General features: G+C 41.1%; 1 protein-coding gene across 2 annotated transcripts in view; it reads right to left on the reverse strand.

Moving 5' to 3' along the window:
* The window catches only part of LOC121284411 (NADP-dependent malic enzyme, mitochondrial-like), a 222,806-nt gene extending 210,719 nt beyond the window's left edge, over positions 1-12,087 (reverse strand). Inside the window, exons 1-2 of one of the 2 annotated variants that reach the window (XM_041199850.1) lie at positions 11,943-12,087; positions 11,627-11,848 (exon numbers count right to left, since the gene is read on the reverse strand). In XM_041199850.1, coding sequence (XP_041055784.1) covers positions 11,627-11,848 — 222 coding nt within the window. In that variant the 5' untranslated portion in view covers positions 11,943-12,087. The remainder of the gene's footprint in view (positions 1-11,626; positions 11,849-11,942) is intronic. The other variant, XM_041199852.1, reaches the window with a different exon arrangement.
* Between the last annotated feature and the right edge of the window lie 667 nt (positions 12,088-12,754).

Consider the following 12,754-nt stretch of genomic DNA (forward strand, 5'->3'; position numbering starts at 1 on the left):
CATGTTCTGATGCCTGAGCTCCATTTCGGTCACCAGAGGCCTGAGATCCGAGAGCAGGATCACAGGACAGGGACAGGAAACTGCCCGCCGGCAACAGGTGATGAGGTGCGAGTTACTCGAGGTGGGGCAAGGGAATGGTCCCCCACCCAGCTTATCCCACGGCTTCACACAGCTTCTTCCACACTCACCCCACCACCTGTGCCCATTTCTGCGGAATCTGCACCCCATCCTTCTTCGGGAAAGGGATTTGGCCGCTGCAAACTGTCAGGAAGGGGTCCAGGCTCTGAAGAGAGAAAGGAGAGAGCAAGCGGACAGGCGGGCAAGGAGCGTGAGCGAACGGGCGGGCAGGCAAGGAGCGCAACTGAGCGGGTGGGCAAGGAGAGAGCGAGCGAGCGGGGAGGAAAGGAGAGAGTGAGAGAGAAGGGGTGGGAAAAGGAGAGAGTGAGTGAGAGAAAGAGAGAAAGCAAAAAGAGAAAGAGAGGGTAAGTAGAGAGAAAAAGGAGAGAGATAGAGAAAGAGTAGGAAAGGGGAGAGAATGAGTGACAGACAAACAGAGACAGACACAGAGTGGGAAAGGGGTGAGGGAGAGAGTGAGAGAGAAGGAAAGGAAGGGGGGCAAAAAGAGAGAGAGAGAGAGAGAGAGAGAGAGAGAGAGAGACAGAATGGGAAAGGATGGCAAGCAAAAAGTTGAGCTGAGTTTCAGGAGCGCTGTGGGTGTGACAGAAGCTGTGCTACTCAGGGTTTATCTGGATGATTTAATGCTAATTTCAATATATATATTTCTGTTATAGTCAGTGATTTATTTCATTTTGCAAATTATTCCGGCTGGGAATACAGAGTGCTCCACCTGTACTATGCAGTATTTCAACTTGTATGCTGTATTTTCTGGGCAAGAAACGTCCAAAGGAACCCAGCTCCAGCTTTAACATTGATTCCTATGGGAACCGCAGATTCAGAAAGTTACTTCACTTAAAATTTGCCATTTTCAGGAACGCAGCCACAACTTTAAGTGAGGACTTAGTGTATTCCAATTAAGTTTTTGCAAGGCGAATAGCTACAAATCAATAATTACATACAATATGTAAATATTTACATTGAGCATACTCTCATGATGAACTGCAACTTCACAAACATTGTGCACTTTCAGAGGAGCAAGATTAATGTACAAAGTGTCACAATGTTGTGTTCCAACATTTATTTATTTCTCCAATTTTCTTTGCAAATAAATAAAAGGCAGACACAATTTTGAAACAGCTAACAGTGTGGTTAAATTAAGGGGCATCTGAAAAAAGTTAGGAATGCATTTAATAACAGTTGGCCATTATTCAAAAAGTTAAAAATCTAATCTTGATTATAAAAGTAAGTTTGATTTTAATTGAAGGAAAGGATATGGAATCAATCAGGACTACAGCATTTGGAATGTCATGGTAAAAACTGAGCAAGATTTTAACTCACTCAAACCCATTCACTTGCACAGAATTAAAAGGTCTCTGTGTCTCTGAGGCAATTAAATAAACAACCACTGTAGTGGTTGAAGTTTTTTTTCTCTTACCTAATAGTGAAAACATCCAGTGAAACCTCCAATGAATCAACTGGAAAGCTGAAGCACTAGGCTACAGACAAATTAATGTAAAGTGTATAGCAACATTCAATACTTAAAAACACCGACAATGTTGTGCAACTAAATAGCATGTCGTTATGATGTTAACTTTGCAGAATACATGACAAAGAACTTAATTTGAATTGTAGTTGGAGCCTTCTCACAGTTTAGAAGATATCCAAAACAGTTAACGATATGTCAATTTTACTCAAGTTGCTTAATATCCATTTATGAAAGCAAGTTAGAAATTTCACTTCTGATACTAATATAGAATCACATACACATGGTTAAAATGTAGAAGCTCAGTTTTCATATTGTGCCATGCCAAAGCTTCCACAGTTTTTGAAGGATAGTTATAGAATAAGACAATAAGAGTCTTAAAGGATCAGTAGGGGATATAATCAGTCAGGTTTGTACTGTGCATATTTTAACATTAAATGAATATCCTGAAGTCACATATATTTGAAAATCAAAGAAACTGTTTCTCTCTGAAGTTTTACGTAAGACTATTCAGTTCTCTCAGGAGAGGAAATACCTATATTAGTACAAATTAAAGAATAAATATGATTTGCTTTTATACAGCACTTCATCTTCTCAGGAAGTTCCAAGGCATTTCACCTCAAAAGGGGCTGCTTTTGAAGTTCAGTTGTTATGTACACAAATGCAGCAACCAATTTGACAACAATGAAGATCCCAACAAGAGCTCGATACATGACCAGAGAAGTTGACTCATTGATATTCTTGATTAGATTCAATGTGGCAAATACTCTTACTTTGTTTTTACGCTTTCCTTCACTCATTTTTCCACTAACACTAACACTTGCGAAGAGGTAGGAAATTATAAGATGCCAATTGTCAAACATTTAACATCAACAATTAAATCACTGGCTCATATCAGATTCTTCTCTACATAATAAACACAGTTTTTAAATATTGTACAACATATCTTTTACAAATAGTATGTGGTCAAATATTCCAATTTACTTAAAAATTGGTGCTTTCTTCTCTCTACAGTGTAATACTATATTCAGAAAATATCCTGAGTTTGCAACTCATGGTGCAAGTATTAACTCTCAAAGTCTGAATGGTTTTGAAAGCTGGAAAGGCAATTGCCTGGAATTGACGACAACATTCTCCTTCAACGCTTTTCCACTATTGTCCAGCTGGGTGCGACAGCACTTGCTTGGTTCCATTTGCATCTATCCAGTTGTAATCAGAAAAGCATCTGCATGGCTTCTCATCCAGCTCCCACACACTTTCCTCTGGTGTCCTCCAAGGATCTTATCCTTGGCCCCTCTCCTATCTTATCTACATGCTGCCACTCGGCAATACCACCTGAAAACACAGAGTTCCATTACCACAGGTATAATGATGACATCCAGCCCTACCTCCCCACCATCTCCAAGTTATCAGACTGCTTGCCCGACATCCAGTACTGGATGAGTATAAAGTTCCTCAGCTTACTATTGGGAAAACCAAAGTCAAAATCCTTGGGTATACATCTGTCATCCATCCTGCAAACATGCCCAAGCCAGCAAAGTTGCCTCTGATTGATGAGTGCTAGCATACTTAGGAGATTTACCTTTGAAAGGTCTGCCGCATTCATGATTTTGTCCTTCCATAAGATGCTCAAAATGCAAAGATGAAATGTGTTGAGCTTCCTTTCTTGATTGCTGTAGATCATTCATGTTTCACAGCCTTTCATGATGCAGAGAAGACAGGTCTCATAAACTAGCACCTTGGTTCTAAGGCTCAGCTTGATATTAATCTATCGCTGTTTCATGAGTCAGCCAAAGGTGGTAGCCGCTTTCCCTATGCATGCATCAAGTTCTGCATCAGCAGACAGGTTATCTGTCACTGTAGACCCAAGGTAGTAGAACTTGTTAGCCACTCCAGCAGGGTGAAATTTAGCATGATTAACGACAGAGACGTGACGCCCTGTCCCATAACCATGGTTGTCTTGATGCTTATAGCAGGAAGAAGTTGTTACAGGCATGAAAGAGACAATCCATGAGTCTTTGTAGTTGAGTTTGTGTGTGAGCGGCTAGCATGATATCATCAGTGTAGAGGAATTCTCTGATCAGGATGTGTTGTACTCCTGCCTTCACTTTCAGTCTGGACAGATTGTAGAGCTTGCCGCCTGACCTAATCTGCAGATAAACTCCTCCCACATTTGCAGGGAAGGCAAGAGGTCAGAAGAAAATACCAAAATAAAGTGGGAGCCAGGTCACAGCCCTGTTTCACTCCATTCTTCGCTCTGAAACTGTTAGAAGCGGTGCCATCAAACTGTCCAATATAGTGTAAGTTGTCATCAAAGGAACAGATGAGACAGAGGAGCTTTGGCTGACACCCAATTTTCCACAAAATCTTACTGAGTCCTGTCCTGCTGGTGGTGTTGAATATTTTAGTGAGATCTATAAAAGTAAAGTAAAGAGGTACATCTTGTTCCCTACACTTACTTGGTCTATGAGGAAGATCATGTCTACTGTAGATCTGCCAGCAAGGAAACCATACTGTGCTGCTGGATCTACTTTGTCTACAAGTAAATGAAGTATTTTAAGCATTACCATTGCAAAAGCCTTCCCAGTGATGCTAAGGAGTCAGATGCTCCTGTGCTTGTTGCAATCCCTCTTGTCGCCTTTGTTTTTGTGTAATGTGATGATTCCTGTGGAATGGACCCTACCATCCAGAGGAGGTGGTGGTCATGAAGATGTGGCAGTAGGTGGGACTTTCTGGCACTGATTGACCATGGGCTACACAAGTATTATGTTGACATTTCCTCACTACAGGAAACCAGGTTATCAGACAGGCTCTATACGAGGCTAACTACAACTTCTATCGTCATGGCAAGAGCGCAAAGACTACTGTGAATGTGATGTAGATTTTGCAATCAGCAACAGGTTGATGCAGTCAATTGAACCACCAGTAGCAATTTCTGAACGCCTCTTCTCTCTGTATTTAACCTCTGACCTAGTGCCATGGGTGAGATGTGGGATGTGTATGTCGGCAGCTGGGCCCCTCAGTCTGCAAAGCCTCACTGCAAAACCTCAGTTTTGCACTAGGGAATTGGGTTTGGCAGTGGGCTGGTGGCAAACCAGGGCCTAACTTCTGGGGGCAGGATGATGGCCGGCTGCAGGATCAGGGTAAGGAGAAGCCTAAGAGACAGGAGAGGGAGGGAGTGACCAAACTGAAATGCAGGGAGTGTTCAAGCATGGGTGGTTTGGTGATGAGGTGGGGGCTTTAATGAGGGGGTTAAATTGCTGAGGTGTAAGTTTTACTTGGAGATTTAGTGGCGAGGTGAGAGTGTACTGAGGGGGTTTAGTGTTGAGGTGTGGCTGTTATTGAGGGGATTAAATTATTGTGGTGGAGGTTTGACTGAGGGGGATAATTTTTGAGGTGGGGGCTAATTGAGAGGATTTAATTATTGAGGTGATGGGATTATTGAGGGCATCTGGTGCTAAGGTGGGGGTTTTATCAAGGGAGCTTTGGAATATGGTTGGGTCTTGCCAGTTGTCATTGGGCGCGGGGGGGGGCGGGGAGGTGTGTGTGTGTGTGTGTGTGTGTGTGTTCGTCGCCATTGGAGGAGCACCTGTGGCAATTCATCTAAAACAGGCAACAGTCAACTTTCTATGGGTATCACATTCTTTTTTATGCATAACTACATCTTTGATGATCCGATCCTGCTGGATGGGTGCCCTTAACATTAATAACAACATCAAGAGTTAAAGGATAAGGGAGTAAACCTGACACAAAATATGGAGTGGAGTCCCATTAGGCGGTTGGTGTTTCCTTCAAGCAACCATCTTCTGGCAACTCCTGGCAACAACGACTAGGCCCCAGACAGACAGGCTTTTGTCTTTCCTCTGGTCACTAGCCTACAAGGTCAAGAGGGGGGAATTCAGATACTAAGGCAAGTCTGTCCCTCTTAAAATCATGCATAGGCTATTTTGCTATGTTAAAGATGCAATATAAATACAAGAGAAACAACTGAAATCCACTAAGTAGCACTTCCTCCCCTGCCAAACCCATCAGGATTAGTAGCTCATTGGGAAAGAATCATGAAAGTGAATTCACCTAGGGATGCGCTAATCATGAGCGTATACCACCCACAATCATTGGACCAGTGTACCAATTTGCTGCAGCCTTATTTACCATTTCAATATCCCACATATTACGCCCCCAGTTGGAATTTGCTTAGATTATTTTTGAAAAATTTTAATCTTCAGAATCATAGAATCTTAGAATTTTAATAGCACAGAAGGAGGCCATTTGGCCCATCATGTCTGCACCGGCTCTCCAAATGAGCATTATGACCTTGTGCCATTGCCCTGCCTTTTTCCCGTACCCCTGCACATTATCCCTACTCAAATAATCACCTAATGCCCTCTTAAATGCCTCGATTGAGCCTGCCTCCACTACACTTACAGGCAGTGCATTCCAGACATTTATACATTTCAAAATGTATTTATCATTGGCCAGAAATGTTAACTCTGTTCCTCCCATCCACTGTCCACTGTGCTGTTTGACCTGAGCACTTCAAGCATTTTTTTTTATTTTATATTTGGTATTCTATTTTTGCTTGTAAATGGCATAATGACGAAAAAGGGAAACAAAATGCATCACTTACAGGACCAAAACTTACACTGGCTAATCTTTCTGCCCAAAAATCAAAAACAGTTCAATGAGCCCTTTTCCAATGCCCCATTATGATTATCAATAAAAGTTCTGCAGAACAAGGAGCATTCAAATGATTAGCTTCCCATTTAAGGCTAGGGTAGGCAACATGTTTAAATGTTATTCCAAGGCTTCCAAGAGTTATTAAAGAGCATACTGTCTCTCCTCCTGGTTTTTGGCCCTCTCTCATCTCAGAGATGCCCAAATATTTGCAGAGATCTGAAAACTGACAAAAGCAGCTTGGAGCACCATGGGACAAAAAATATTTTATTCAGTTATATTACATCAACAATAAATCTTTCAAAAGCTATTTCACTTCTGAAGACGAGGCTCAAAAAGCAGACATCTTGGATGTGAAGGTATATTTTCCCATTTTTCCAAAAGGAATTACACCAATAAATATTAGCACGTTGGCACTGCTAATATAAATTCAAGGTTTTATTATTAGCAGCACAAACCCTCAGTCCATTTAGGAAAATGTATCTTATTGCTACTTCCATACTGTATTAATGGCACTAGCTTGTCCCACCAACACTGGTTCAAATATACAAAAAGATACAAGGCCAATTTGGCTCACCCAATTGTTCCATCCATATAGGCTGCAGACTGCTTGTACTTACACCCACCACTTACCTCCTCAGCATCCCTAACCGCCTGACAAAGTCAAAAGGAATGGGAAAAAGAAAAAGCCTTGGGTCTAGTTAGAAAATAACTCTAAGGGAACTTTAAAGCTTGTCCAGCTCCATTTCAAAGACAAGTAGTGAATTAATACAAAGTGCACATTTTAAATCTAACCTAGAAATTTATAGTCAATATATTCTGATATATATTGACGATATATCTGCAATCTGTTATTTCCTCTAAACTGCCAACTCCACACACACCTTTGTAGTACAAGATGAAACTGTAGTGGCACTATCTAAAGTAATATTAAACTACAACATTTATTTAATATATCACTTAATGACACTACTATTATTTTTAGGCTGACACAAAAGTGATATTTAATTAATGGACTTAACAGTGCCTCTTAAAAGCACCCCCAATTCCAGACACAAAATCAATGGCACTACAGAAAATACTCACTGCTAAAGTTATATTTACTTTAAAAGGAACAATATAATTATGCACCACAGATATACAAACTTTTCCCCATCAGCCAAAATTGTGAGTTTTCAGAGCAAGCTATCTCTGTCAACTAAACAAAGGCAACAACATTCCCACTATCACCACCAAACCCCCCACCCTGCTCACTCCACAACAACAAAGGCCAGAAGATACTGTACTGTCAATACAAGTACTTTGCTGGATAAACAAAAGTTCCTGCCGCAAACCTCCTATCAGATATACAACACCATTTTGTCATAAATAAGCCTTTCATTGCACCATTCCTTATTTGCTTTTGGTCAATTTTATTTACAGTGTAATCTATACCCAGCAATACTGTGGTAAATGATTGGAGAACAGGAATAGTTCTGAACAAATTACTGTATCACTGTTTCATAAAATTTTGAAGGTAGGATACCATTACAAAATGTAATTCTATCTTTTTTGAAAAACAGTTTTAATCAATCAGAACTCTTAAAATGTTTTTAGGTTGCTAAGTTACTTAAGCTATTGCAAAAACAACACAGGAAGATGAGTCATAACTCAATTGTCTACTTGCTTAAATAGGGATTTTATTGTTCTCTTTCAGGATTTCTTTAAATAGAGATTAATCATTTTGCTATCATTCCATGTCCAGAGATTTTGAAGTTTCATAGAGGATAATGTCATAACTTCTCTATTGATATCTTAGTATCATTTTCTCTTAATACAGTAATATGAAAATAGAGTCCAAAAGTAGACCTTAGTCCAGAAATTTTGGTACACAAGGGGCTCCCCAGATACTGTACAACAGGATTCATTATAATGGAGCCAATGCAGCACTATAACCTGCCAATGAGCTGTGCAGTATCATGCAGCAACCCTCAGGTATGTGGAGCCAGGCACAACAGTAATTCGGGAGGTTAGACAGGAGGTCAGGAGAAGCACTTACCTTGTACGTCACAGGCAATCCCAAGATCTGATTTCCAAGTGTAGCCAATGACGGCACAGGCTACCTCAGGGAAAACCAATCTTACAAAGAGGCCCTAAATAAGCATTAGGCCCTTCTGCATATTGCACATTTCCACTGCACAGCCAAATTCATAGGCCCTGGTATTTCCTATCCTGGAAGTTGCACCCTGTTCAAAGGGTCGGGCTCTTTGGGTGAATAGAGATTCAATCCAGATTGAAACAAAATGAAAAAACACATTTAGTACTTACAAGACAGATAATACAAATACCAGATACAAAAGTTGGAGAACCATCAGATGTGGGTGTAAGGCAGTGGTGTCCAATAGAAACTGCTGATGAGTCATTGATGTACCAATGGCAACGTTATTTGAGGCATGTGCACTAATTTTAGTACAAAATGTCTTACATAATACAACTAAATTAGGATTGCCTACCTTCCTGGAATGGCAGGTAGCCTCCTGGAATCTTCATCAATCTCCCGATGGCTTTTAAAAGCAATCTGGGAAATTTGAAAAGGCAAAGGGTTCACTTTTACTCCTCCTTGCACCTATCAGGATTGTTTCCCGACATTATCTTGGGAAAGATAAATAGTTCTGAATCGATATAATTCACCTCACTCTGTACTTGGAAAATTTCAGTTTGGTAAACATGACCAAGATTCAAATTGCACACCAGCAGCGAGCAACTTCACCAACAGACCCAGGCTGGACCATTGTTCTGAGTCGCTGTTGCACTGTGGACTCGTTTCATGCACCGAAGACTTTTGGGTTCTGCAAATAGTTTTAGGGCAGTGCATGCAGTTCTGGCGGTTTTGTGCACTAAACATGGGCGCAAGATTAAAGCAGTTAATCTCAATTCAAGTAAATCTGTCGGAGGCGAGAAAGACAGAGCTTTCTGATCCATGCTGAGATCTGTCTGCTAGTTAAAGGCACTGATTTAATTATTCATTTCACTGAATTGGGAGGGCAATCTGAGGACTTTCATAAAGTTTAGCATCACATCAGTTGCAGTTGGAGCCAAATTTGATGCACTATTAACTGTCAGCTCAGTGTTGTTTTATTGTTTCCCTCTACTCTTGGAACATTGAACACAACTAGAGTTCGACTTGGAAGCCAAAATTAAACATTTAAAAGGCCCTGAGGTGGCTGTTGCAAGGAAGAGAAAGGAGAAGCCGAAGAGAAAAATAAATGTTAAAAACCGGATCGGGGAGAGTGGTCAAGGGAAGTAGGGTGAGATGGCCGAGTGGATGAGAAACCGGGCCAGTGAAAATATTCAATTCTCGTGCCACGCCGCCAGCTTTCTGTGACATCGTTTCCACCGATGTTCAGACAAAGTTGGCTAAAGTACTAAATGTACTTCACATGTATATTCACTTAACATCTACCCCATTCAGTAACATTTAATGCACACATACACTTTGCTTTGTGTTTTAGCATTTTATCAACAAACACACAAAAGAGTTAAGGAGACATGCATATGTCATGTGATTAGGAAGATCATGCTCAATATTGTATATGACTTGTTTTGTAGAAATGCAATTTTCTGCAGCTGTATTCCTAACATTTAGCTAATGGACAACACTGATGTAGACACAGTAACTGATGGTCAGTATTCAATGAGTACTAAGATGTTGCTGCAACTGATTGTAGATAAATCCCATAACTTGATGGTTTATATCAGAGAATCCTGAGGAAAGCAATAGCGAAGACCCCATCATTAAAAGTTTCCAAAACTGTGAAAGGAGATGGTGGCAGAGGACTGAGGGGTGGCAAATGAAACTGTCCTCCAACAAAAGGGAAACAGGGATGAGTTGAGAATTCATAAGCCAGCTATTACTACTTCAGTTGACGGTAAAAGTCTACATGAATTAAACCAAGTTATTAACACTTGAAGAAATGCTAAAAGATGTATACCCAAGGATTATCTCACTTGCAATACTGCACTTGCACTGGTATACAGTATGCTTATGCTATCAAATTTAATAGCTATACAATACCTGATCTGCAGCTTTGATCTACAACAAGATTGATTTACAGCACGTCTTTGTTATTCATTGCCAGCATCCTTAGCATTTATTGCCCATCCCTAACTGATCTTGTTCAGAGGGCATTTAAGAGCCATGTAGGCCAAACCAGGTAAAGACAGCAGATTTCCTTCCCTGAAGGGCAACAATCAACAATGGTCTTATGGTACTTTTAATTCCAGATTTTTATTGAATTCAAATTCCACCATCTGCCGTGGGATTCGAACACACAGGTCCCCAGAAAATTACCAGTCCAGCGACAATACCACTACGCCATCGCCTCCCTTTACAATGCAGGAAGAAACCTCACGCACACAGGTTAGCTTCCAGCATATTAATTTTAAATCAGCAGGTCTGACAGCATCTGCGGAGAGGAATACAGTTAACGTTTCGAGTCCGTATGACTTATCAGAACTGAGGAAATATAGAAATGTGGTGAAACACAACCAGCTTATATTTCACCACATTTCTATATTTTCTCAGTTCTGATGAAGAGTCATACAGACTCGAAATGTTAACTGTATTCCTTTCCGCAGATGCTGTCAGACCTGCTGAGTTTTTCCAGCTATTTTTATTTTTGCTTCAGATTTCTAGCATCTGCAGTATTTTGCTTTTATCTTATGTTAATTTTAAATGTTAGCCAGGAAATAGTGTCCACACAAAAAAAAATGACCATGGAGCAAAAACAGAAATTATTCCAATGGAAGATCCATATCTGAAACATCAATATGTTTCTCCTCAGATGCTGCCTAATCTGCTGAGTGTTTCCAGCATTTTCTGCTTTAGCTTCAGTGTTCCAGCATTTTCAGTTTTCTATATTTTAATAGAAATCTGCTTCATCTTAAACAGCGCTTCAGTCAAATAAATTCCAGAATAATTTCAAATTAACAGAGGTCTGAAGTTATATATGCTAAGTGGTGGAAGCAAGAACTAAAAAAAAGTACAATTGCACCCCAATTTCCTGGAAAAATGTGTGGTACAACCTTCCTAATCTTTAAGAAGTAATCAAGCAAAACTTCAGAATTTCACCCATCCCTACTGATTTACTATTAAATATTGGCTTCTTTCCAGACATGTCCCTCTTGAAAGCATTTCCAATGTCACACAATAAATTCCATCAGGGAGGACAACATTCTGCGGCTTTACTTTCCATCATGAGTTATTGTGTGTTTGGTACAGTCTGGAAGAGGTTTAAATGTGAGGCAACGCAGCAGCTGGCCTGGTCGGGCAGGGGGAGTTGCTGAACACCAGCACCCGGGACTTGTCTTTACCTTGTTGAGATGGGGGTTGCGAGTGATCTCGTAACCCCGTGTCTTGATGTGAGGCTGGTGCTCTGGGCAGGGGCCTGGGCCGCTGCTGCTCCCTCTCTCCGCCCCGGAGTGGCTGCGGATTCCCACTCCCGCCAGCCAGTTGAACAGTGGCTTGCTGAAGGTTTCTCGGCCGACAACCCGCCGATAAAACACCAACGCGCTCATGTTCCTCGTCGCATTCATCTGCAATAAAGCCGGCACAAAAAGGTTGAGAAACATGGAGATGGGGATAAAAAAAAACCCAGGCCAGGCTCTGCTGAGTCTCCCACTCACTCACCTTCCGACTCTGATCCGGGAGCGACCGCAAAAGCGAGAGTGAGAGGAGCTGAGCGCACTTACTGGGATGCCTGACTGACAGCTCTCAATTATTGATGCCCAGTCGCAGGGCCAAGGTTCAGTTATTAGCCTGCAGTTCACACTGGTTCCTCTCTCAGCTCAACTTGTTCCTGCTTCAATCACCACCCCCCACCCCAATCACATGCCATCGCTGGTATTCACTCAACCTCTCACTGAATCACTACAAAGCTTCTTCAGTCTGAGGGGAGGCTTAGATAAAAAGTAAAATACTGTGGATGCTGGAAATCTGAAACAAAAACAGAGAATTATGGAAAAACGGTCTCGCAACATATGTGGAGAGAGAAACAAGATTTAATGTTTCGAGTCCATATGACCCTTCTTCAGAGCTTAGATAGTTCACTTCAGAAACTGCATGTCCCCATTTTTGCATTCTGATTCATTTTGAGCCTTTTTCATGAAGGGGGGGTGGGGGGGGGGGGTGGGCAGAGAAACAACTTTTTCCCACTTGGGCAAACGAAGAGCCTAAAGGAGTTGGAAGGTTGCATTATAGTTTTAATTGTTTCCTAATGTTGGGTGATGGCAAATACATTAAGAAAGGTTTGTCAGACATAAGCCCCACTTCTTCAGGCATTGATAGACTCATGAGCATTCTATGGGATATTGCACATTACTTCAATCCGTAATTTACATGTTCAGTCCTCACCCTGAATCATCAACAATTTTTAATAGAGCACTTTTAGTGTAGTAAAAACATCCCAAAGCACTTCAAGGAGCATCATAGAACAAAATATG

This window comes from Carcharodon carcharias, chromosome 11 (assembly GCF_017639515.1).
Source record: "Carcharodon carcharias isolate sCarCar2 chromosome 11, sCarCar2.pri, whole genome shotgun sequence".
In the NCBI taxonomy this organism is placed as follows: domain Eukaryota; kingdom Metazoa; phylum Chordata; class Chondrichthyes; order Lamniformes; family Lamnidae; genus Carcharodon; species Carcharodon carcharias.